The sequence below is a fragment of the Haliotis rufescens genome, unplaced genomic scaffold (assembly GCF_023055435.1).
Source record: "Haliotis rufescens isolate VD_foot unplaced genomic scaffold, xgHalRufe1.0.p SCAF_12, whole genome shotgun sequence".
In the NCBI taxonomy this organism is placed as follows: Eukaryota; Metazoa; Mollusca; class Gastropoda; order Lepetellida; family Haliotidae; genus Haliotis; species Haliotis rufescens.
The window spans coordinates 29,327,447-29,354,292 of record NW_025963802.1 but is presented as its reverse complement, the minus strand read 5'-3'; the positions used below and the strand labels follow the sequence as shown (position 1 = coordinate 29,354,292).

The window sequence follows — 26,846 nt, the reverse complement described above, 5'->3', positions numbered from 1 at the left end:
TAAGTCTTATCAACATATGCTGCTATGCATCCACATCACTGCAACACACCAACTTCCATTGTCAAAAGCAGAAACACTACCTCAGTGTTTGGTATTCATGACCGACATTCCTCTTTCCTGAGATGAAGATTTAAGCTTCATATCGAATCCTGCATCCAAGGTTTTCATAATCTCCTTATCAATGGTTATTGTCATTTGAAAGCATAACAATACTGTGTACATGATACCAACACTTCAAAATGATATCCAAAGTAAAGCCACTCTGCCCGGCTCTGCCCACACCTGATAGTCCCTCGATAACCTGATAACCTGCTTGGAAATTATGATAACATTCCACCTCCAACACATAATATTTTGCAATCAAGTTTCATTGTCTTCGGAAAGCTGACGGAATGCCCACCTATTGTTCCCCAATCCTGTTAGAGCGTTTGAGCTTGTGTTTTGTAATGCTCTTGTTGAAATCCCACTTCGAAACCGGATCGAAAACAGATTGTTTGTTTCTCAAGTGATCACATATCAAAATAGCATGCCTACAGACTGGGACAAACTCTACATGCAGATAAGCACAACCTCCCCCCCCAAAGTGTTCCTAACACGCCTGCCACAAGGAGGCAGAGAGGTCACGGGTTGTAGGTTACATAATCAGGTGCCATCAACACATGTTACACCAGGAAATGGTCAATTTCAAACTGTGAGCCTGTTCCATGTCAAACTGGTGCTGGTCAACTTCAGCTGCATGGTCACCACATAAATGACGGATGGCCATTATTGCTGAAATAGATTACACAGACTCAGCCGAGTCTTTCATCTATCGACCTTACAGAGGATGTCAATTTCAGACCGTAACCAATCAGGCCACTTTTGTAATTAACATGTTCTCTTCATGGAAAAGATCATTAGAATTATCAGTATACTGGTCTTTTCAGATCCATTTTGCAAAACAGATTGTGTAACTTGAATATCTACAAGCCATTTTCAATGCATCAAAGCGAGGAAAAGCTACCACTTTGCCCATCAAGGCTAATTTGAAGTGGGTCGCCTGCTCCTTCTCCAGCTTAAATAAATGTTATCTTCAAAGTGACTCAATTTCTACTTAAATACACAAGCCAAATAAGTAGAAGAAAAAAATGAAAATTACCATAATCACTTGTTTAAATGCTCAGGGGTTAAATAGGTTTTCCTGATAAAATAGTAGGTGTGGAATTTGATTAATGTTCCCAAGCTAGAAGTATACACTGAGGGAGAGTGGGAGTTTCCACACACACCAGCTCTAGTTCAATACTACAGTTCTACACTGACAACTTTAACAGCACTTTCTAAACCTTCAGTTCCCATTTGATAGCAAGCAGCATTAATCATATTTCTCTAGGAGCTAACTGCTCCGTGGTATAGTTCTACAACCTGGCTTTTTGAGATATCTTTGAGTGGCATATGTTAAAGACAGGCTAGATGTCTAAACACCTTATGTATGAATGTCTTCTTAAATATGAAAAGGACCTAAGGATTAGGATATTAATGTGAACATATAATTAGGAACACAAAGCTAACATGTCAGTAGGCACGGAAGTGTGTCTTTGGTAGACAAAGAAATACTTTTGCATATTAATTTGTTCATAGCTATCAATCATGTAGAGAGACAAACATCTCAGCTTCATTCCGCATGTGACACGGCTGACATGGAAACATTCGCCACGCCTAAATATTGCATGAGAAAACATCATTATTATGTCATAACCTAGTAACGTTGATGGTAATATTTGACAGAACACTTAATAGAGACTAATTTAAATATATATACCGGTACCTAAATGCTGGATTCCATTCACAATGTTATAAGAAGTCACTCTGTCTGGAGCATGTAGACTAGTTATGGCCAAATTCCTCTACTTTGTAACAATAATAGAATGATATGCAAGCTTAGTGCTGCAGGCATGTCATGTTGACCCCGGCATGTGCTATCATGGCCCATATATGAAGTTTGGACTCATCACAATACCAGCAAACACTCAATATCTCTCAGGTGATGTGATTGATAGAGTACAGATATAGGTATAGATACAGATAGAGAGAGAGAATATGGCAGAGATGTGAAGAGAGGGAGAGAGAGAATACGACAGGCATGGGAAGAGAGGGAGAGAGAGAATACGACAGGCAGGGGAAGAGAGAGAGAATACGACAGGCAGGGGAAGAGAGGGAGAGAGAGAATACGGCAGGCAGGGGAAGTGAGGGAGAGAATACAGCAGGGACAGGAAGAGAGGGAGAGATAGAATACGACAGGCATGGGAAGAGAGGGAGAGAGAGAATACGGCAGGCAGGGGAAGAGGGAGAGAGAGAATACGACAGGCAGGGGAAGAGAGAGAGAATACGACAGGCATGGGAAGAGAGGGAGAGAGAGAATACGACAGGCAGGGGAAGAAAGGGAGAGAGAGAATACGACAGGCATGGGAAGTGAGGGAGAGAGAGAGAATACGACAGGCAGGGGAAGAGAGGGAGAGAGAGAATACGACAGGCAGGGGAAGAGAGGGAGAGAGAGAGAATACGACAGGCAGGGGAAGAGAGGGAGAGAGAGAATACGACAGGCATGGGAAGAGAGGGAGAGAGAGAATACGACAGGCATGGGAAGTGAGGGAGAGAGAGAGAATACGACAGGCAGGGGAAGAGAGGGAGAGAGAGAATACGACAGGCAGGGGAAGAGAGGGAGAGAGAGAATACGACAGGCAGGGGAAGAGAGGGAGAGAGAGAGAATACGGCAGGCAGGGGAAGAGAGGGAGAGAGAGAATACGACAGGCAGGGGAAGAGAGAATACGACAGGCAGGGGAAGAGAGGGAGAGAGAGAATACGGCAAGCATGGGAAGTGAGGGAGAGAGAGAATATGACAGACATGGGAAGAGAGGGAGAGAATATGACAGGCATGGGAAGAAAGGGAGAGAGAATACGGCAGGGATGGGATGAAAGGGAGAGAGAGAATATGGCAGGCAGGGGGAGAGAGAGAATACGGCAGGCAGGGGGAGAGAGAGAATATGACAGGCATGGGAAGAGAGGGAGAGAGAATACGACAGGCATGGGAAGAGAGGGAGAGAGAATACGGCAGGCAGGGGAAGAGAGGGAGAGAGAGAGAATACGACAGGCAGGGGAAGAGAGGGAGAGAGAGAATATGACAGGCATGGGAAGGGAGAAAGAGAATACGGCAGGGATGGGAAGAAAGGGAGAGAGAGAATATGGCAGGCAGGGGGAGAGAGAGAATACGGCAGGCAGGGGGAGAGAGAGAATATGACAGGCATGGGAAGAGAGGGAGAGAGAATATGACAGGCATGGGAAGAGAGGGAGAGAGAATACGGCAGGCAGGGGAAGAGAGGGAGAGAGAGAATACGGCAGGCAGGGGAAGAGAGGGAGAGAGAGAATACGACAGGCATGGGAAGAGAGGGAGAGACAGAATACGACAGGCAGGGGAAGAGAGGGAGAGAGAGAATACGACAGGCAGGGGAAAAGAGGGAGAGAGAGAATATGACAGGGATGGGAAGAGAGGGAGAGAGAGAATATGGCAGGCAGGGGAAGAGAGGGAGAGAGAGAGAGATTACAGCAGGGATAAGGAGAGAGAGAGAGAGATTGATTACGACAAGAATGGGAAGAGAGGAGAAATAAGGAAAGGATGGTGAAGTCAGGCAGCCAGACAACCTTGACAACTAATTGGTATAAGGGTAGATATTGAGGAGGAGGATGGCTTTTGAAGTCAGTAAATTTCACAACGCCTCAGGATACCTTGGGAAATGTGGGGCATTTGTCTAGCACTAATGGACAGCTGCCAATTTCTTCATGTCACCATGTACTCTGCACTCCATGCACAACACCTTGTCCATCTCACAGGACCAGTGACCCGGCAGAAGCCAAGACGGACATACAGACAGGCCATGTGTGCAGGCAAAATGTTCGTACAAGTGTGCACAAATGCATGTAAGCGGGCACAGATCTGACACTTCTTACTGTGCACACATCCCCTGCTGTCTAGACGGACAACATCACTCATGCAGAAACTGGATTTCACTTGAATTTGATGACCATAAAGAAATATCTACAGTTGTACAGCAGGCATTTGACAAGCCCCTTTCTTCACATATCAATCAAACCATGTAGAAATCTGTGAAGTACAGCACATGTTGACTGGCAACAGCTGATGTAGACGTACAAGTACTGTGAGACACCCTGACATAGACATACTGACTGACTCTAAAGCTCTCCCCACCACACCATCTGTCTCCACTAAACCCTTGGACAGACTACTGTAGAATTCCTAATACAGACAAACAGTGCTTGGGTGCATAGGAACTGATCATCTACATATGAGTGGGAGCACAATTTGATATCAACGGAAGGCATAAATGTTGGTGGACTATATTTCAGTGCATATGCTCACATGATCTATCTCGTGTCTGCATTGCCTGCATTGCCAGCACACACTGACTCAAACACCTGACAGCGTGTATTCCGCTATCTGAACCCCAGTATCCAGTATAACTGGAGGTTGTATATTGGACTGGAGTCTTCCTGGGTTTGGCAAGGGAGAAGCATGGTATAGGCATGTGGGCCTTGTGTAGGCAATCCAGACAAGGCCCAATTAAAGCTAATCATTGGAAATCACCTCAAGCCATGCTGGCTGCATGCCAGGACTACACAATCAAGCTGGACGCCATGCAGGGCAGCCGTACTTGTGCCAGGAAGAGAGGGAAGAAAAGAAGGATGAATAAATTGGATGAGAAGGGTGGGACTGATTGGGGGCAGGGGAGATCAGAAGGAAAATTGGGTGTGGTTGAAAAATAAGAAGGGTGGGGTTATTGGGGAAGCGGGGTGCAAAGTTTTGGCTGGTAGTGGTTGTTACAAAAAAACGAAACATGAAGAAATTGATGGAAGCCAGATAGAACGATGAAGGCATTTGAGATGTAGGCTGGAATGGTGGTTGACATGGTAGAATCTGTGAATGATTGTGTTGTGAAAGAGAGAATAAAAAAGAAAAAAGTTGCCATGACAGGGATCAGTTTTTGGAATGAAAGACAAAATGGATGAAAGAAGGTTGGATTGAATGAAAGGTCATTCAGGGTGAAAAGGGTGGACCGTGAATGCATGACACACAATACAGACTGTGGGAAGGAGTGGTAATTACATACCACTGCAGAGGGCTCTATCTGGACACAGGCAAAGATAAATGGTAACAGGAAACTCAGGCCTGAATAGTGATAGACAGAATGGGACAGGGAAGAATAAACTGAACAATGAGGAACATAAAGAACACATAAAGACCACTCTTTTGTCACACACAAGATTGTGTTCAGAACAAAAAATACAAAGAACACATCCTTACAAGGATAGAGAGAAACAAACAATAAAATGGAGGAATATGGGATGGTTCATGTGATAAAGATTCTAGAAGAACAGTTTAAGTTGATCAAATTGTAAAATAACTTGAGCAAATGTCTACCAAGTTGATGAGTGGATAGAGAGAAGGACATAGAAGTGGAGGAGGTACATACATTGGCTATTGCAGTGGAGATAAAGATGTGAGGGATACTAACATGGAAATAAACATGGAGGCAAACAGCGACTGACTGTGGGGCAGGTAGGAGGAGGGAGAAAGGGAAGGGGTTGGTACAAGGGATGGATGAATGAAACTGTCTGTAAAGATAATGCCTGTTTGGATCAATACTCCAACTTCATAGCCACATAAATGCAGGCAAGCTTCGAAAATGGTGGGCCAAGAAACTCTGAGGAAAGAAATAACGAAATGAATGACATTTTTGTCCTGGTATGGAAGCTGATATCACTTGTGTGGTCAAAGCTAAATTCACATATATAGTGAGGCCAAACATTTCAAATACCTCTCTCGTATCTTATCTCGGAATTTGATAAGTAAACAAAGCTGAAATGATAACACATGGTCTAGTAACTCACGCTGACAAACTTGAGAGTGCATACCAAAGTTCCCCCACTGATGTAGTTGATGGGCCATGCTGGTTGGGGTGTGACTGTCCAACATGCTGTATAGTGAGGAGGTTGCCATGCCGGTATGGCTGTCCAGTTAGCTGTGTAGTGAGGCGGTTGTTTCAAGATGAAGTGACTACAACCACAGGCTGGTAATATCTACCACAAGCACATCCTACATCTCTGCATGTCCACCATCATGATCTACACAGCACTACTTTGATACACATCCTTCCTCAACATCTAAGCATGCTTCAAGTGTTCCTGTATATCAAGGCTAGTCGCGGATTACTGTATCCAATACAGGGTTCAAAGAAACCAAGCAAAAGGGGAAACTATGCACAAAGTTGACAAAATGAAGCAAAAATCACACTCACAAAGGCACAATCCGCAGTCGTACCTTACTCCCTCCATTCAACCCAAGAGTAAAGCCCTACTGTGACTTGAGAGAGGCAGCAAGGCTGGAGTGGAGTGGCTTGGAGTACTGTTTGGCTGAGCTAGCTAGGCTATATGGACTCCACTATGGCTGGGCGAGCAGGCAAGTCTGCTTGCCTAGCTGTGATAAGGTGATTACCGGGTGTGTCTGTCACTGGCTGATGGCCATTCAGACTTGGGGAGACTGTAGCTCAGTCAGTTTGCCTGACACACACACTCCAGCTCACTCACACACTAAGGGTTTCCCTAGCTATGTTATCACTGCTGCCTGACCTAGTTGGGATGACCATGGGTTGACCCAGCTATACAGGGCCATGATAGACGACCTGGTCTCCCCTCCCATTGATGACAACTAGGCGGGGGTTTCCTCTCCCTGGAGACTGGGGAAGTCAGGCAAATGTTGCTTGCCTTGTCAGTTGCGAGGAGTTGCCTGCCGGTGTGATCAGTTTTTTTTGTTCATGATGAACGGGGAGGGGGCTGAAGTAGTTCGTGTGACAAAAGTCTTGTCTGGGTTTTGGGCTGGGAGTTTTTTATTCCATGGTGTGTTTTTGTATGAGGCATGGCTATAGCTCCTGGTTGTAATGGGGGTAGATAAGAACTGGGAATAGGGATAATCTTCAGCCAGGAAACTAGAACAAAGGCAGATCTCCTGGGAAATTTGCTAAAATGATAATGCCAAGAGACAGCAACTTGCTAAAATATTAGGAGCAAAGCCCACTGGAAGTGGGGGGAGGATGGAACCATGGCTGAGGAATCACTTCATTTAGTGAAGGCAGAGAAGCAAATACTCTGTGAAGACCTGCGACCATCATCTCAACCACATTGATTCGCAGTCCCTGATTGAAAGCCTGGTGGGGAAACTTTAGTCCAAATGTCATTAACTTCCTAAATTCGGTGTGAGTTTCCCACCGTCTGGGCTGGCTCCACAAGCGAAGGTCAAAGCAAGAAGGTGGGGAACACACCTTGCCACATCAGACCCTTCTGTGTCCCCCATATTAACAAACAGCAGAGGAAAGTGTCTTGTCCTGAATGGGTGAACAGGGAATACACAACCATGTCAGACCTCCCCAAACAGAGTGTTTCCCTGCAAGTCCCCCACCCCTCTTCCCCCCCACTTCCTCCTTCTAGATTGCCCCCACCCCATCTTATCGCCTTCCTCTTCTCCCAGCCACTAATCTACTTTCATGTTGAAACCATAGGGAATAGCTGGCTGGCACCATTGCAGGAGTTGTACTCTTGCTCTTCTACATGACAGTCTGGAGCATTTCTCAGCCAATTTCCACCAGCACTAAAGATACATTCATTACTTTGGAGTCAGACAACCTTAAAGGAACATTTTTGATCTCATGTGTGGTGTTTTTGGTTTTTGCATGTAAAATATTAGTTCCTGGGGAACAAGGCTTCTGAATTACCCAGCCCAGTAGCTTCACAGACTTTGTGACCAGGGAATGGTTTAAGGAAATTCTTTGGTCTTCTGGAATCGCTTCAGTAAATATCAGAATCGGCAACAGTGGATATCTTTTCTGCTGCTACTTCGGGGAGCTCAGGAATGAAAGATACGTTTGTAAAAAATAATTTAAATGCATACAATGCAATCCTAGAAATTTGACAAATTTCATTGGTTCTAAATCAGAATGAACCTAATACAATATACAGTTTCTCTGTTTGCAAAACATTTCATATGAATTGCAAGTGTAACAAACTTGTATGATCAAAAGAAGTAGACTGTAATCTGCAACTTTTTGTATCCATTTCCCAGGAATAACCATTGAGAATGGGCCACAGTTTGCTCCAAACATTTCCAGGGAAACAAAAAACACTTTCAAATTACTCTCACTTCATCACTAGTCTAGGCATGAAAACACAACATAACAACTTGTTTCCAAATATAATTATTCAACAAAATCCTGTGTGTAAATTAGAAACAGGTAAATATTCACAAGTACATTGTATGGACCAACTTTCACTCGGTTACAATCAGAATATTGGTTTGTGATATTTAACAGTCGCTGTCATTACCATCAAATGGTTGTCAATGCTATGTACAACAGTTTGTGGTATACATGCTTATTATAAGCATCCAAGTCCATACAATACTATATCTGAAAAGGGAAGTTTTAAAGATTTGACATTTTATTCATATGTTACAAATATAATTCAAAGTTTAATGAAAAAGACAAAAGTACACAGTATAGAAACACTGTTACATAAGTCTGACCATCACCATGGACTAATGCCAACTTTTAAGTAAAGCAAAAGATCTCTTTCAACATATTACAACCTAAAAAAAAACCTATTTCTGAAATGTAATAGGATTGTCTCCCTTGTTTAACAAATTCACAACTTTTTCTGTGCATGCACACCCAGGGTGGTGACATATATATTATCCCCCCAGTCTCATCATGGCGTGATATATGTCATGGTGGACAATGTCAACCAAAACAGGAAATGCATTGTCTTCCCCCCAATAAACTTAAGACTGGAGGCGGACTATACATATCTGGACCCCCAGCAGTGCTCCCCCCTCCCGTCCCTCGCCCCCAACCAACACCTACTCATTGTCAGGTAAGACAAAGGGCCATAGGTATGCTGTGTTGGGCCTAGACTGCCCCAGACCAGAACAGCCTCCAGCTATCAAACAGCAAGCTGTTGCTTCCTTCTGAAAAACCAGAGGCAAATTGCAATCTATTATGGGCAAATTTGATCTACAAAATTCTAGTCCACTGTCAATGTGTTAGTTCTGGGCAAATTTACTAAGCAAACAATCGGCTCGCAATGCCTGAGGAGTTTTTAGCCGAGCCGAAATATCAAATATTGCAAAAATAAAATGAACTATTATTCCCCTCGTGTGCAAACAGTCCGGGGAATGGGCCGGTTTCTCCTCGCTCAACTAGTCAGGAGGAGGAAATGGCACACTGTCACCATAAAACCAGTGACGGGACACAGCTTATCCGTGTATATATGTCTGCCTGTCCCTGGCTGTTTTTGTCCATGTACCAGGCCTGGAGCGACAGGAACCACCAGATTAGAATCCACTGTGTGCTGAAAGTGTTCTGCCTCTGCTGGTGGATTTCAATACTGATATATATCAAACTGGAAGTTGGATGTACATTTCTGAATACTAAAATAACCCACACCACACCAGCTGTTTGATGAAATGTACATTGGGAGATAACCCTTATACATATTCATTATGAATACATCGGATAGGCTTCAGCATTGAGTATGAAGTCAAGGGCTCCTTGTCATAACCCTGATGTTGAAAGTTCAAGCATTAGGGGCTCTCAGATTGGAATAAGTTCGCAGAAAAGCGAAATATCACAGGACACCCCTTCTTCGTATCACACTGGACTCTCTTGAAGTGTAGATTTCATTGGGTGTTGTCATTTTATTTCTTGTACACATTTGGAAATTTGTTTTGAAATTCATTTGAAACTTTGCTAAATTCTATTGACGTTGCTAAGAACAGTTTAAATCACCATACAATATCAGAGTTCTCAACTACAGATTAAAGTCAAACACTCATAATCCTAATGTTGAAGTGAAAAGATTAAGGTGCCCTAGGATTAATTTCATTGCCAAAAACCACAAGGTCCCAGGACCCCCTTAATCAAACACTGTATTTAAATCTAAAGGACACCCAACATAATACTTATTGTCTGATAGTGTATTATCCTTTCCACAGCTGCTGCTGTGGTTGTTATTACAGCTAAACTGGCTGCACGTACAAACCATACTTGATATATATAACACCCCACACTTACAGCAAGTACTGTTGTAGCATGTACCTGTATGTGAACTGTGACTTCCTAGCAAGTATTTATTGCCCTGTTCTATATCTATACATGACTTTTGTAATAACTGGTAGTACTAATACTTTTTATGAAACTTTACTTTCAAAATGTGAACTTTCTATGTGCAATTACATTCACCGCGATTCCTTGAACCCTTCATGCATACAAACCCCTTGCTTATTTCAACAACATCACATGTAAATTTCATTCGTCAACATCCCTTATGATGAAATATTCATTCCCCCATGCTGACTTATTGATGCCATCTTTTCGTGTTTTGTCAGGTAAATCAAGTCATTATCCATGATTCCAGTCAAGCATGAAACCAATGAGCCCTGAACATGGACTTGACGCTTGATTATTGATGAGTTTTATTCATGTGTGTATTTTGCTATAAAGATACAATATTATCTTTACAATTACAGGTGAAGCATATAATTAGAACTGAAGACATAGGTATGAGAAACCCAATATTTCTGATATACAGAAACAGTAAACTACGTTCATTACGAACACGCTTATAAGAAACTGACGAATATAAGAAGCTGTTTTTTTTGGTCCAGGCCATTCACTGTATAAATTCTTATAATCAACTACGGTTATAATGAACTACAATAAGTGGTTCCTTTAGGTTTGTTATAGCCATAGTTTACTGTATTAGTAACAGCAAAATATGCTAACAACAAATCCTTCCTTTACCACGATTATACGATCCAAACATTTCGCTATAAATGTGATAAATCATTCAAGGTGCAGGATAAGAATATGCAAAGAAAAATTAACAATGAATGTCACTGGATTTCTTCCCCTAGCAACCCTGTAAACATCTGGTTGTCATGGGATTAGACCTATAAAGATATCCTTTCAGGGAGTCCTGTCATGTCCCTCTCTGCTGAAACTTTAATGTGCGATGGAGAAATCTTACAAACTGAAGCTTGATTGAATTTAACATTCAGAAGATCATGTCACGCTGAATGTTATGGATAATTTTATATTTTAACTTTTTATTTTGAAATTCTCACTTGTTGTATTGATTTTCCATGTCTATTCGAGTTAATTCAGTTAGTCATCTTTTCTAATTAACTTATTTCACATCACTTTCTTTTCGACCAGCAGTGTGATAAATGATAATTTGTGTTTGAAATACTTTGATGTAGATCCTCAACACTGAGGTGGTATCACCAAAACTTTCATCCTATTTCCCATTCTGTCCCCTGCTGGTCTATCAATGGACAATATGTTCACACACAACTGACCAGCGTCCAGAATGGCAGGAATGGCCATGCAATATTCACCCTGGGCTTTTGCCATTGCTCGAATACCAAACCCGGGCTGAAGTCAATAAGGTATTAGATGTATGGAGCAACCAATGGCCGCTGTTCACTGGGAAAACAAGCAGCTGATAAGGTTCCCTGGTGTAAGGACTGACTCCCAATCAGCTTGAGTCGGTGAGGACAGTATTGTGGGTACTTTGTAACATTATAATTTAACATAGGGTGATTGAGTTATATTTTAATAGCATGTCGATATACATAGTTCTTGGTGCAAACATAAAGGTGGTTGACACTGACAGGCTGGAATATATTGCTCTTAGATAAAGCACATCTGCTTCTAGGATCTCATCAGAAAAATATATCGTGGACAAGACACAAGTGTCCATCAAATATTGACCGTGTCGTACTGCAGAAAATTAACAATTGTATTGATTGGAGGTATGAACGACTCTTAGACCTGTTTTCAGAGGGCAGGAAGAGTCAAAATATTTCATAGTTGTGTAAATCTTAACATTGTTCATACAATCACATGATTCTCTCACACATGATGGCCATAAGGAGGCTTGAACTGTTTAGCCCAAAAGATCAACCAGGAATAATAAGTCCTCAAATTGTAACTTTTTTCAATTTGCGACAAAATAAAAGCCTTCAAAATTATCACAGCTTGACTCAATTTTCGCCTCCCAGGGAGTTGCTAGAATATATCACACCAAGGTCTCTAAAAACAAAAGAAACTGAGAAAAAAATGACCCAAATACCAATTTTTTCACACTTCATGACCTCTCCCAAGAATTGAAATACAACCAAAGAGGGTATAAAAAGAGCAAACAAAAAAACTGGCAATGTGCATCTTGAAAAGTGTTTACATGAGAAGAAACAGTTTTTATCTTTCATCGGAAACTGTTTAGAAAAGTCTGAAAAAATGCAGTAATATCACTTGGGTTGGAAGTTTGAATTGAAGTGAGTATTATGAAGCAAGCCTTACTTATCCCTGATTTGGCAGGAGGGATTGGTAGTGGCTGTGTTGGTCGGAGGTTACCTGCTGGCTGTCCTCAATGTCATTTGCATTCTGAGTGGACCTAGTTTACTGAGCATCGGCCAGCAGGCAGGCAGGCAGGCGGACCTGGGAAGGAGGGACAAGAACAGGCATTGTCCTCCCATACAAAGCCAGCTAACTACAACCCATACTACTTCATCCGCTACAGCACAACCACTGGTGGTATCCGACCAACTGGCTTTCATGTTGATATCCTGTAAAAATTGTCATATCAAAGACACTGGTCTTGACAAATGATAAACAAGCTTGTCTTTTAACATCGTCTGTTGCTATGATAATCTGAATAAATGACACTGACTGTACAAGTGTAATCATCAAAGCAACCTAAAAACTTCAGACTTGAAATAAATGACACTGTCATAATAGAAGTCCATGTCAGATTTAGGGTAAGTAACTTAGATGAGGTATTTAATGTAAAGTTAAGCCTTGAGTCTAACAAACTGAGGATCATTGGACTTCTATAACTTAATACTTGGTACCCATTTTGTTGTAATGAACTGGAAAAATAAAAAGATATTCATGCTGTAGGCCAAATACATATATTTTCATCTAATCCTGATATATAGCTAACAGGCAACTATAGGCTGAACGTCACAGAAATAACGTTTCAGCATACAAACTTATCCATCAATGACACAAATTCTCAATATGACCCAAACAAATTAAAACCAAAATCAAGAAATTTCACATGAAGCATATTTAATTACTGGCCAACACTAATCTCCATCAGAATCATCTAACCAGGAAAGTTGTAAACAGCCCCAGCAATACTGGTGAAATTTCAGTATTTACTTTCAATTTGTAGTACCCCTTCTCCCCTGGACTTGGGCCTGTGTGCCGAGTGATCGGAACTTCTCCACTGACTGGTCTTAGTTATAATTCACTGAGTGAAATGAGAACTGGGGAAGGGAGAAAACTGATCCCTGAATCCAAACACATCCCCCAAATTACAGTTTGTCCCAGATGTTTGAGCTCTCTCTACACAGCTCAGCGGGAGCTTGGGATAGGCGACTCACAGGCGCAGAGCTAGATAAACACCAGTTTTTCATTCTGTCTCAGGTTTTGGACCCCCCATACCACCGTCTCCCCCCTCCCATGATAACCTCTAAGGTGTAAGCATCTCAATATTAGGTTGAGATCGTCCAGAAGTAAGTACTTTCCAGGCTGTTCCTTGTTCAAGATTTTTATCCACCATTTTCATGTGTTTATGGCTCAGATTCATTGCATCTGTGTCTGATTACAAAGTTGATATTATGCATCAGTAGCCAGGTGACTATATTGTCCTATTCTGTATCACATGAATGGGTTTCATCCAACATATATGCACTGACACTGGTTCCCGATTGGATGACAAAACTGAACTCATGTGCATCTACTTGTACATGACAAACGTTAATGATCGTGTAACCACATAAAACATGAAAAACTTCAACTGCTATGCTCTTAAACATTCCTCCAATAAAATCAGTAAATAATTCCATCAAACTAAACTTGATTTCTCACAATTCACCAGAAAAGGACCAACACTACATAACCAAAACTCCCAAAAGCAACCAAATTTTTCAAATTCCAAATTCATGAAATTGACATCCCGTTAGGGATTTTGGCCTTAATTGTGACCCTTACACACAGCAGAAAAGCATAAGCTAAAGTCATCAGATCCATGGTCCCTGCTGTCTCAACTGCCAGGCTCTGATATCTCTGTCGCCAGGCCTAATCCTATTCTCATAGGAGCGTAGCTAGGCCTTGTCTTTTGTCTCAGCATCCAGGAAACTTAGCCAGTCTAAGGACATCAATGTTGGGAATACCTTCAACATCTCAAATGCATTTGAAATCTCTACCAAAATAGCTGCTTCCCTGTATAAATTTGATAGTTCACATGGCTACAAATCAAGGCAATGTTTTTGCCCTCCCCGCAGCAAATCAGGCACAGGAAACCTAACCTGTGCATTATCAGTTGGGCCTGGGCTATAGTCTCTTTCAAATTTAGCTGGCTTTTCAACAAACTGGCACTGTGTCCAGGCCTAGACTTGACTGATGTTATATTCCAACCAAATCAAGACAAATGCTTGAATCTATTCTCTTAACATCTATGAATATTATTAATATCTACAAGCAGTGTTCGACAGTAACACATGTCCACTGGTCTGAGTCTAGCATATTTCCTTATTGACCAGTAAAATTAAACAAATCCAGGTCATGTGATCTTCTGTTATTTTGGGCACGAACAAAGTAACCTAAGCTTGTACAACTTTTGAAATCAGCAACAGATCGACTCTAAACTCGAAGCAACACCAGCAACCTAAACAACCCTGTGTGATAGTGGTAACCTTCTTGACGAGTTTCTCATTCTAATTACGCTTGCTCATTTGTTGAACGAACATGATAAAGTATCTACGACTCAAAACCTTCTTTGGTCAGCACTATTGTGTCTAATAGAGATCCAACACGTATGAGCAAGTACTTTAGGCCATTTGGATAAATTTGGACAAATTTTGGTCAACATCACACACTGACCAGTACATGAAAGTTCATGAGTGTAATGTTAGGTAATATATTTAGAACCATGGCACTCTCCCTTTTGTGGCAAGACAATCAAAACTCTTTTTCTGATTCTTACAAGACCAAAAATAAAATCTTTTTTGTTGTTGTTGAAAACTAGGCTCAGTTCTGGAGTGTCAGTAGATCTCTTCCTTGACTATTTGCAACTCACTTAACTCTGACCTGGCAGCTAAACAAGAACTGGGGATAATGAAGAGTTATTGTCGTGTTATTCAGAGAAATAGTCTATTGAAGAACTTTTGAATATATTCCTACCAATCTAGTAAGGGTGAAACGATAAATCAGTGCATTGTGAGTTTACATGCGATGGTATTATAAACAATACCTTGTTTTCTGTATCGATACAAGACCACACACATGCTAAAATAAATTATTTACTACTTGTTTAATGACCCTCTGGGATTTTGTCAGTCAAATATAGCAATATGCGTTTTAAGTTCAATACTATGAAATAGCCGTTTAGAACATGTGTCTTCAGGCAGCTTTCATTTTGAACCTGCTCTAAAATATTTATAGTTTCCATGCGATTTGTTGTAGATATGCGTATTGCCATATGTATCGTATCGTGACCTATGTATTGCGACCTTGCTGTACTGATTCACCCTACAATCTACTGAACTTCATCAGGGTTATAGCCACACATTTAATATGAAAATAAAACTGATAATACCTACTTAATGTAACTTTAATCATTGTATGGTCAAATAAACAGCCCAAAACATAAAAATTGATGAGAATTATAGCCAAATATCTACTTATCAATACCAGATATATAGTGTCAAATGTAAAAAAATAATTCTACAGGCTGACAAGTTCATAAATTCCATATTCACTTAAAGAATGATCATGATGAAAAAATAACCTCTACATAAACCTATATCTTGTAAGTTAAATAAAAAAGGAACATCACATTTATCACTAAACTTTTATTATCAAACAACGAAACCCCCAGAACCATAGTAACAAATCATTGTTGGCATCAATGTTGTCAAATTAAAAAATGTCCCAATTCCTTGTCAAATTTCCTGCAGCTGAAACTTGAAACAAAGCATAGCCTGTCAACTACATGCTGGAGATGGAGAGAAAGAAGGGAACACTCGAACCAAAAGAAAATCTCCATGGCAACAGAACACTGTCAACATTTTTCATCCAATCAGTTGGCTTTAACCGTTCATTCCAATCAGAGATAAAATTTCATATTTTTTCTTCCTTCACGGGAACTTGAATCAAGGAACCATAAACATAGCGCAGGGTTTTAGAGAATGTACATTTCCAATAATGATGAATAAAAGACAGTTAATTGCGAAATATTTTCTGTGAAAAGCCTTACTTTCTACATTTTGCAATAATTACGCGGAAAGACCGATAATTACAGCATTTTCCAGGACAGGATGTCTTGCAGCAATATCAATGGAATAAACCGAGAAATATTCCTTGGACTGAAGATTTTGATTAATCTTTGGCATCAAACCCATCCAGCTCTCCCAGCATCCTTGTTGGTACGAGATAGGCAGATAAAATAAACTATTAAGACGGAAACATGATTGATGAGAAATGTTGAAAAGAGGAAAGAAGTACACAAATGAATAACTGCTGGCCATTCTTGTTAATATGCAACATCACTGATCATGCAAGGGTCATCCCTTTGTATAACAATGTCCTTGCTAAACTTGAAAAAGTTGGGCAAGCTCATCTCATGACTGGGGGGTGTCAGGTGTGATATTTTGTTTCATTTGTATTTAAGTGATGGGGAAATCAAATTCTCATTGAAACAACTCCCCAGGCTGTGGAATGGACAATCAAATGCACATTTGGGATGTCGAGCAACTCATCTGCGGAGAAAAACAAAAATATGTGTACATAAACCCCATTACACATATCCTCAAGTTGATATTTTCCAAAAATGTTTAAACGTAAAACTACTCTCAAAAAGAAATTATCAGAATGAAATGATCTGCAAGATATGAAAGTTGTTAAAAGCAGAACACAGCATCCATAACATTAATAAACAGACATATTCTATATCTATACAGCTGCTTTTAGAAATTGACAGTTGCCATGGAAACTGTCATCAATTTCATACCTCAACTATTCTTGTATTTGCTTTAAATTTTCAGATTATATAATACAAAATGAAAATACATCAATCTTGTCAGGGTCTAAACAATAGAATTAACATTATTTACCACTGTAGGGTTTTGTAGATGGCTCTTTATAAAATATTGTACTACTAATTTGTCAACAAAATGATGATCCTTGTCTTACAAACAGATATTTGTGATAAGATTCTCTCTTTTAACTGATTTAAATGTAATAACACAATATTAAAGTATTCATAAGGAAAGTTGCAAAGAACTTCTGGTTGACTCTTTCGAGTGAATCGTAACAGCCCTATGTTGACTGTCTCTAATCGAGTCTTGACCAGGCCAACTTCTGGTTGACTGTTTCTAATCGAGTCTAGACCATGCCAACTTCTGGTTGACTGTTTCTAATCAAGCCTTGACCAGGTCAACTTCTGGTTGACTGTTTCTAACCGAGTCCTGACCAGGCGAACTTCTGGTTGACTGTTTCTCATCAAGTCTTGACCAGGTCAACTTCTGGTTGACTGTTTCTCATCAAGTCCTGGCCAGGCCAACTTCTGGTTGATAGCATGAGTGACAATCCACATTTTTGAGGTACTAGTAATGGCTGAGAATTCGGAGCCCAACAATAAAGGGCATGTAGTACACTCTTAACAGTGTATCACGAAGTATGCAGTCAGGTGAGGTGAGGTGAGGTGAGGTGAGGTAAGGTGAAATGGGGTTTAACGTTGCATCCAAGATTATTGCATGTATATAGCGATGTGTATTTATGTATGTATGTTTTGTTTGTTTGTTTGTTTAACGCTGCAATATTCCAGCTATATGACGGCATTCTGTAAATAATCGAGTCTGGACCAGACAATCCAGTGATTGACATCATGAGCATCGATCCATGCAATTGGGATCGTTGACATGCATGAACCAAGTCAGCGAGCCTGACCACCCGATCCTGTTAGTCTCCTTTTACGGCAAGCAGAGTCGCCTTTTACGGCAAGCATATTCGCCTTTTATGGCAACCATTCTACGCCGGATCTTCACGGGTCATGTGTGTGTATGTGACTGCTTGTACTAGGCCGGACTGATGCCGATTTATAGTGCTAGCCACTAAGACACCATGCTGCAGTTTCACATGAATACCCTACTCAGACACAGTATACTGACACCGAGCCGACCAGTCCTTGTTTTAGCCCCTTAATGCTGAGCGCCAGAAAGGGTAACAACAAGTACCATCATTTCAAGTCTTTTGGTATGAAGCGGCCGGGGATCGAACCCCGGACCCTCCGCTCTTCAAGCGGACGCTCTACTACTAGACCACGGAGGCGGTCGTATGCAGGTAGGGTGACTATATTATACAAATAATGTGAAAACAAGTACCTGACCCCTTAGGCGGTCAAACCAGACAGAGGCCACAGGGCTATTCAAAGTCAGTGGCCTAATGAAACCAAGTACAGGTAGGGCTGAGTTGTTATTAAAAGTGAAAATTGAATTTTTATTTCCCCACAGCAAGAATACAAATTTCATGAATTTACAAGACTTTGGTATCTAGAAAACTGATAGTCAAGGGACTACATTAATTTTAAACTCCTGGCAACAAACTGCAGACAAATCAACACATGGCTGATTTTAGGTAGTCAATTGGGACTGACAAAGGGAGATAATTGTTCACAGATTCTGCAGTTTTTGTCTCAATCATGCAGTAGCAGTACTGTGAATTGTTTTATTACTTTTCTCACTGGCAGGTGTAATTTTTCACAAATATTTCTGAAATGCCAATCAATATAACATATACAGCTGTACAATGACAGATAGGGTGTTCAAAATTTCCACCGCTTTCTCCAGTTATTTATTAGTACAATAAATATTGATTTTAAATGTTTCCTTGGCAACAAATCCCTAGGCAATTGACTTCATTTAAAAGTGTTTGACAATCAATCTTAGAACGGGTACCTGGAAGGATATGACGTTTTACCTGTAACATGCAACCTTTGACGTGCACTCCCAAGAGAATGCAATTTGAATTCACACTGATCTATTGACCTGGGTGAAAAATATGTCACAAGTACATGGACAATTATCATTATTTCAGTCGTTTCAATTCAGGCAAATTATGAGTGATATTTCCACAGAATAAATTAACATACAATAATAAACAATAGTTCTGTCAAACCAAATGTTTGCCACATTTATGCAAACACAGTTGCAATACATTCCATAAGCCAGAATTCCACTTTCTGCAATAAAAGATATAAAACCAGTCGACCTAGCCATGTGCTCGATCACATTTATCTACCTCAGACGAGGGTGTGGAGGAGGGGGCCACCCACGGGAGGGAACTTCCTGGAAGGAGAGGGTCTAGGGGATGAATAAAATATCCCTTCAGTGAGTCATCAGCAAAATCAATTGTGTACACCTACAATGTTTTACATACAATGCCATAGTCTCCAGGCCGACCACTACCACATCGTTTTTAGCAAGAAGCACTCTTTACCCGACAGAAGATGCTTTTAAGACCTACCAACTGATGTTGGGTGGTGGGTTGGTGGCTGAGATCCTGAGACGGATTGACGTGGTAATAATGGAAGCCTGCAAATCGGATCGAGACTTACTGGAACTACGTACTTATCCTGCGATTGAGTGCACACAGCCGGAGTCCAATATGCCAGTTGCTAGGCAGGCCCAAACTTTGCTTTTCAGAAGACTAGGACAAAAATGTTTTGAGTGGGATTGAGAGTTGCCTACCACACATACTGGGCTTTCATGCGATGCTTCTTTCATGTACATATAGACGGGACAATAATGCACGTCTGAGGCACCTATTTCCAATTTACAAATAATGTCACACCTTCACTGACAGAAATATTAAGGAATATCCTCTTTAGCTTTGAGTAACCCATGTTAACCCTATCACTGACAAAACTGAAAAAAATATAAATTTTATAAAAGAAAGAATAGCTAATAAATCATGTGGACTTTATACTGCATTCAATTTGCAAATAATACCATTTTGTTGAGAGAACAGTCGAAAAACGTACACATTGTTAATTGAAACACAGCTGAAATGTACATTGATGTTTGTTTGTTTGTTTGTTGTTGTTTAAGGCTGCACTCAGCAATATTCCAACTATATGACGGCAGTCTGCAAATAATCAAGTCTGTAGCAGACAATCCAATGATTGACATCATTAATCTACGCAATTGGGATACAATGACATGCATCAACCAAGTCAGCAAGCCTGACCACCCGATCCCATTAGTCACCTCTTATGCTAAGCATAGTCGACGGTTACGGCAAGCATGGGTTGCTGAAGACCTATTCTCTCCATTGATGAGTGAAACACAGCTGAAATGTACATCCTTTGAAGTATTCCAACAGAGTGGCACGAATGCACATTCATCGATAGTATGCACTTGCAGTGAGTGTTTTTCCCTAATATTGACCATGAACATATGGTTTTCTTTGCATTCTGTCAAACTAATTTAAATGATAATCCAATAATGATCACATTTCCTCCAGCTGTAGGGACCACAGCCGTGTAGTATGAAGCTTGTTGAATGTCAAAAGACCTGTAATGAAGCACGAACTTGTAGAATCAATGTTATCAATAGTAACTTGCGTTTAGCATAAACTTGTTTTGTACTCACAACATGTCTTCATTGGTTTTGGATTGAGTTTGCAAACGGCTGCTTTCAAAAACAGAACAAGATATAAATTTTGATGGCAACAATATCAAGTTCTCAGTAAATGAAATTCATAGTGAGATGTTCATTGCAGGTGTTTCACATCAATCATAATATTTCATGATACTGACATGCATTTGAAATTGAAATAGTTGCTTTTATTTTCCTAACATCAACTTTCCAACATATGCTATAGGTTGCTGAAAGGGTGGTAGAACAACCCTATACTTAAACCAGCCCTGAGAGTGAGATGTGCATTGTATGGGGATGTGCTACGCACTGAGTCACGCCTGTGAAATTGTCATCAGTCAATATGAGCCTGTGTAAAGACACTGCTTGGCAACAGTGACATGACATCAGATACGTAGGTGGCACAAGGAGGATGTCAGAGTGTGTCACTCTGTACATGGTCATCAAGTCATGCATGTCAGCGTTCTCGAGTAATTAAGTATTCTCACGTTTATTTCATCCATGTCACTTGTGTCCTGTTTCCTTCTAATCAAGCAGGATACGCCATCTTGTACTGACCTATTTCAATCATGTCGTCCCTTGTATATATCACAAAACATACTTAGATGACCTCAAAACGCCAGTGGGAGACCGGGGCTATTTTCGGTCCTGACCGCAAGGTAACTATGTAAATAGAGCGTTGATTTCTCCTGGTGTCAAGGATGTGTGACGGGGTCAAGAAGGAAAGTGGACACAACTTACAAAATCAGAGACAAAATACAAAATATCCAGCAATCTCTTCCCAGTGTGAGGTTTAGCTTAAATATATGATTAAATTCATTGTTATAAACATGAAAGAATGTTGCATGTACGTTCCTGACTCTTTCGGCACTGACAAGTTTCCGATTAGGCTTTGATCCTATCAAGTAAGTTGAAAAGTTAGAACCCATCAAGCCAAACCACACAACTTTTATGGAACAGCCCACCTGATTACTGGATATAGAGACTATTAGCCAAGGGTGGTTCTGAATTGTAAATATCATACATTAGGAATAAAACCTGTATCATGCAAACCTTTCTCATTCAAAAAGTAGCTTTAGGAATCGTGTATGATAAAATGTCTGATTAAACAGCCCCATCATATAAAGCGCCAAACGATTCTCAGCCATGTTTCTTTTCATAAGCACTTCTATATCGGGAAGCCTGTATCTAAATAGTTTTGAAATGTTATGTAATTTATCAAGCAGGTAGATGTCGTATCAATGTATGGAGTGAGTGAGTGAGTGAGTGAGTGAGTGAGTGAGTGAGTGAGTGAGTGAGTGAGTGAGTGAGTGAGTGAGTGAGTTGTGTTTAACTCCGCTTTGAACAGTATTCCAGTCATATGACGGCATGTCAGCTTGATGTGGGAGGAAAGCCGGAAGTGATGCAGGTCTCAGACGTTTACCACTTTGGTGAAACCCACGAAACCCATGAGTTTGGCTATGGACAAACTGAAAAACCTATAAACATAATCGGGGGGAACCGGGATTCAAACCCATGATCATAGGTTTCTGGCATGTCCATGGGACCAAGGTATGGATATGATTAAAGTAGCTCCTGCTATGGCACCTCATTTGCATATTTATTGGATCATGATACCGGATTGGTTGCTTACATCAGATCCATTATGCATTATATGAAAATAGAACTTATCAACCATGCTGATTTATCTGTAAATACAATTCAGTACATAGTTCAAATGATTCCCTACAGAATTACAACAAAGCCATTTACAATGGACTTTCTCTAAACCAGAGTTTATGTTATCATGTACTATTATGACCACATTCAAATTTTATGTAACTGTTGGAATGAAATCTGCTATTGGTAACTACCATGTAAAATCTGCAACACTTTCTGTGTATGTTATTATAAATAATTCATCCTAAGTGTAGCTGATTTTTTTATGATTCTCAAACAATCTTCAAACCAACAAAGAATATAGAATCATAGCAACATAACTTATCAGGTTACAAGTGGCAGACTGGAGACCCCACGGCCACACCTTCACGAAATATCTTTAGAGAGAACCAAGACGTACCAGTTCACCCACAGAAATGACTTTCCTGTGACATTATGATTCATTAAAGCGCATCCACCCGTTTTGTGACCAGCTTGATTACAGTCATCCTAAAACATGGACAAGCTCTGCAATCTGTATTACCACATACCACCAGGAAATCACAATGGATGAAGCGTTGTGCACCCTGTACCCTCAATAAGTCCAGATTGTCAGTGCAACATATCAATGTTTACCACCCATACATCATACGAATACATCCACTAGCAAATAATGACTCCTCAACCATGAGACATGGCATTCAATCAAGCTGTTTCATTTTTCTCTTCCAGATAAATTAATATGCATATTTTGCAACAGATTTCTAATTGCATTTATCACATCAGCATGTCTGTAAAAACAAACTAGTGAGAGATAAAACCAACCAGCTGTACATGTTGGATTATTCAGACTTACACAGAAGATTCAGCAAGGAGATTATTCAGTCAGGCTCACACAATAAAATGTAAGGTATCAGTTTAAATTTCTTTCCCCATATAAAGCAGATGTTACTGACACTGTCAAGCTCTTTGCAGATGTAGACACGTCAGCATATGGTCATGGAGGGTTCATCATTAATGTCCTACCATGTCCTACCCACCTAGACTGGAGTGTCATACACCAGCAAATGGGCCGCCTTCACACTCTGGGTGGACATATGCGAGTAGGAAAAGGTGTAATGCCCGAAGCGATGGAAAATATAGGACTGAGACTGACAAGTGCAACTGACTTGAATTGTACATCACATGAAATCGACAGTTTTTCAAAATGAAGGTGAGGTGAAAAGGATTTAACGCCACATTCAAAATTATTGCACTTCCCTAGTGACGTTTCAAAATGAAACTTTCCATGCAGAAATGTTTGCATGCACATGGGAAAATTGACAATATTGTGTCTCTCTGTGGGAATTGAAATGATAACATCATGTAATGAATTTCTCCTGGGGTTTGCCTGTATTTACAGCCCTTGTATATTGCACTAACTGTCACTGACCAACATCTGTGACCGATGAACGAAGGACGGCTTGTACCCGTCCTTTCACCAATACACTCCATCACGCTTCACCGAATATCAATTTGACAAAAAAAAATTCACCATCGACCTCAGCGTGGCCCTGGTGTCCTGCCTCGATATAATTTTTGTTTGTTTCAATATTACTTAATTAACTTTGCCAACCGAAAAAGTATCATCGTCTACTTTCAACATACAATGAGTTATATTTCCTTATGATTATTCTTGGTATTTGTTATATTGGGGGTCTTCGAAGCGTTATAATGAGGAGGGATGGGACATGGACTGGTTCATGTGGTACATCCAATAATGAAGAGTGTATTGATAGACTCTAGGCTTGGTTCCATTCTATCTTACAAAAGAAGACAGAAACTTGAAAAACAGCTAGTAGATAGTTAATCCATAATGTTTTTAAAAACAAAGGTCCAGAAAATATCAAGTTTAGATGTTGACCACTATTCAAAGCAGTTATCTGGAAGAATCATGCAAAACTGAACTAGAAACAGGCCTAAATGGAAATGTCAATAACTTTTACCCTGGTGGATAATGATTTGAATAAGATAATTTTTCTCAAGTAATTGAGCATAATTACTTAGACAAGTGGAGTTTAATTTTAAATGAAAAGTGCAAACCAATTACCCAACAAAAATTATAACGACATAATGAACAAATTACAGAATATTACCAATGGACGGGCAACTGAACCAAATGTAAACAAACATACCGAAATTGGAAAATGATAATTAATACTTGCTCATGAAAAAAAGAAGGGCTGCAGCTTTCATGAAAAGATGAATTGTATTATGTGGTTAACAGTAAAATCAAAACATGTCAGAGGAAATACAGGAAAGGCTGGAGTAAAAAACATGCCATATCTGTAAGGGATACGTTGTGGTCACATAAAAGAGGTATTCAATAAAAAAAACCGAGAATCGCAAACAATTACCCCCCCCAAATAAATCCAGTTTGGAATCCCTCGAAGGAATAAATGTATGACGAGGGTTAAATGAAACGATTTCATGTCTGAAAAACCTGAATAATACTTAAATGCAAACTTTAAATTGATTGGTGAGAGTGATAGGGGTCCAGTGATCCAACTGCTACAATGAGGGCAGAGCTTGTCAGACGGATGCCCCTTGTAGAGGGTAGGTGAAGGTAATTGAAGGGTCGGAGGTGAGAGGACAATATAGGCAGGCTCAGAACAGGGTCGCAGCTGTGTGGAGTATGCTGTTTTAATCAGCATTATGTAGGGGGCTTAGTGAACAATATCGGTTAATTGATCTTTACTCTTAGCAGCACAAATTAAAACAGCTGCCTTTATTTATTGATTTAGACAACATTGTATATGTAGATAAAGAAACTATTTTCTTTGTTAAAAGATATGTGTTAGAAATTTGTCTGAGGTATTTTTGTCTAGTATCAAAATATGTGGGTTTGAACCCTTAATATTTTCACTAAAGGTGAAAAAACACACATTCACAATTTCAGATAATCGGTACAGCAACTATCCTCTCATAAACTTTTCAAACAAACAAAGTTTATTTATTTTGCCAACTAAACTGATTATTATTCTTTAACTGTTTTGTAAAAATAATAATAAAATGAATAAATAATTGACATGTAATCTTCCCAACATTGTTTATTTTGGGATCACCTTATTGAAAGCAACAAAAGCATGAATACAGATTAGAACAACTTGTCCATCATTAACTCCCACAGATATTGAATTCACTCATTTGAGGACAATGGCTATTAAATATAACAAAATAACTTTAATAATTAATTATCTTTCAAGATTGATTATAACAAATAGGATTACATCATTAAGAAGAAAGACAAAAGTGAATTGCTCCTAGAATAAATACCTAGTTAATCATAAGGAACAATTGGTCAACATAAGCAGTGGTTGCTTGGAAGTTCAATTCCTTCATTAACCAAAACAGACACAGATGCAAATCAAAACGAAACACAGTTGGTAAAGTTAACAAACTTGAATTTCTCTACAGACCGACTGAGCTTCTGTTCATGAGACAGAACAGGCATTAATGCCTGACAGTGATATTCCAAACGGTGCCTAATTTAGAAGAAAACATTGTTTGACCACGGCAGATGATGCATGGTTAAACTTTTGCAGCAATAAGACCTTCAAGCAGTGGAATACTGTGAAAAAGTCAGCAAAAACAGACTTGACATCTAGATAAAGTTTGCTTTGATTCAAATAGAAATGAAAAGGAAATGCTTCCGATTCCCCTGAGATAAAGGAGGCCAAGAATTGGAATTGTTAGAGAGGCAAAATGTCAGCAGTTGATGATAGTGATGAAAAAAATGACAGTAAAAAGATGGATATATTTCTTCGGAGTGCTTCAGAGGTATGGGAATTGGGCATCAAGCAACAGCTTCCGAATCCACCAACATTGATCAGGCTCTGTATCTGCATCAGTGAAATCGCTGCCTGTTGTAGTGTCAGGACCTGGCCCTGTAGTATAGGACAGTGAGTGCGACAATAACTCTAGGTTAACATCAGTTGGGTAGGACACCACACTATATTATTTTGGACAGACACAAAGTACATAATGCATAGGGAAATAAAGGTATGATATCACACCAATATTATCGAGAGTGAGTGAGTGAGTTGGGTGTACACCCCTTTGAACAGTATTCCTGTTATATCACGTCGTGTCAGATAAATATGGGATGAAGCTCGAAGTGATGCAGGTCTCAGACATTTACCCACAAGCAGGGGTATGGTGCTGACAAACCTAGAAACATGATCAGGGCGAACTGGGATTCGAACCAATAATCATAGTTTCCTGGCATGCCCAAGGCATGCACAGCGAACTGCAGCGCCTTAGACGACTGGGCTACCCGTGCCCCCATTTCAGGTATGACACCACATGAATATAATCTTGGACACAGTGCCTGTATACTGCAGTAAGG

General features: G+C 40.1%; 1 protein-coding gene across 5 annotated transcripts in view; it reads right to left on the bottom strand.

The window, feature by feature from the left end:
• Positions 1-26,846, bottom strand: part of LOC124116787 (E3 ubiquitin-protein ligase RNF38-like) — an 86,939-nt gene that overhangs the window by 24,790 nt on the left and 35,303 nt on the right. The window contains exon 1 of one of the 5 annotated variants that reach the window (XM_046478345.2): positions 5,965-6,547. The exons of 1 other annotated variant lie outside the window; for it this stretch is intronic. In XM_046478345.2, the coding sequence (XP_046334301.1) occupies positions 5,965-6,049 (85 nt within the window). In that variant the 5' untranslated portion in view covers positions 6,050-6,547. Of the gene's footprint in view, positions 1-5,940; positions 6,548-26,846 lie in introns of those variants that run through there. 3 more of the 5 variants (XM_046478335.2, XM_046478354.2, XM_046478363.2) reach the window with 3 other exon arrangements.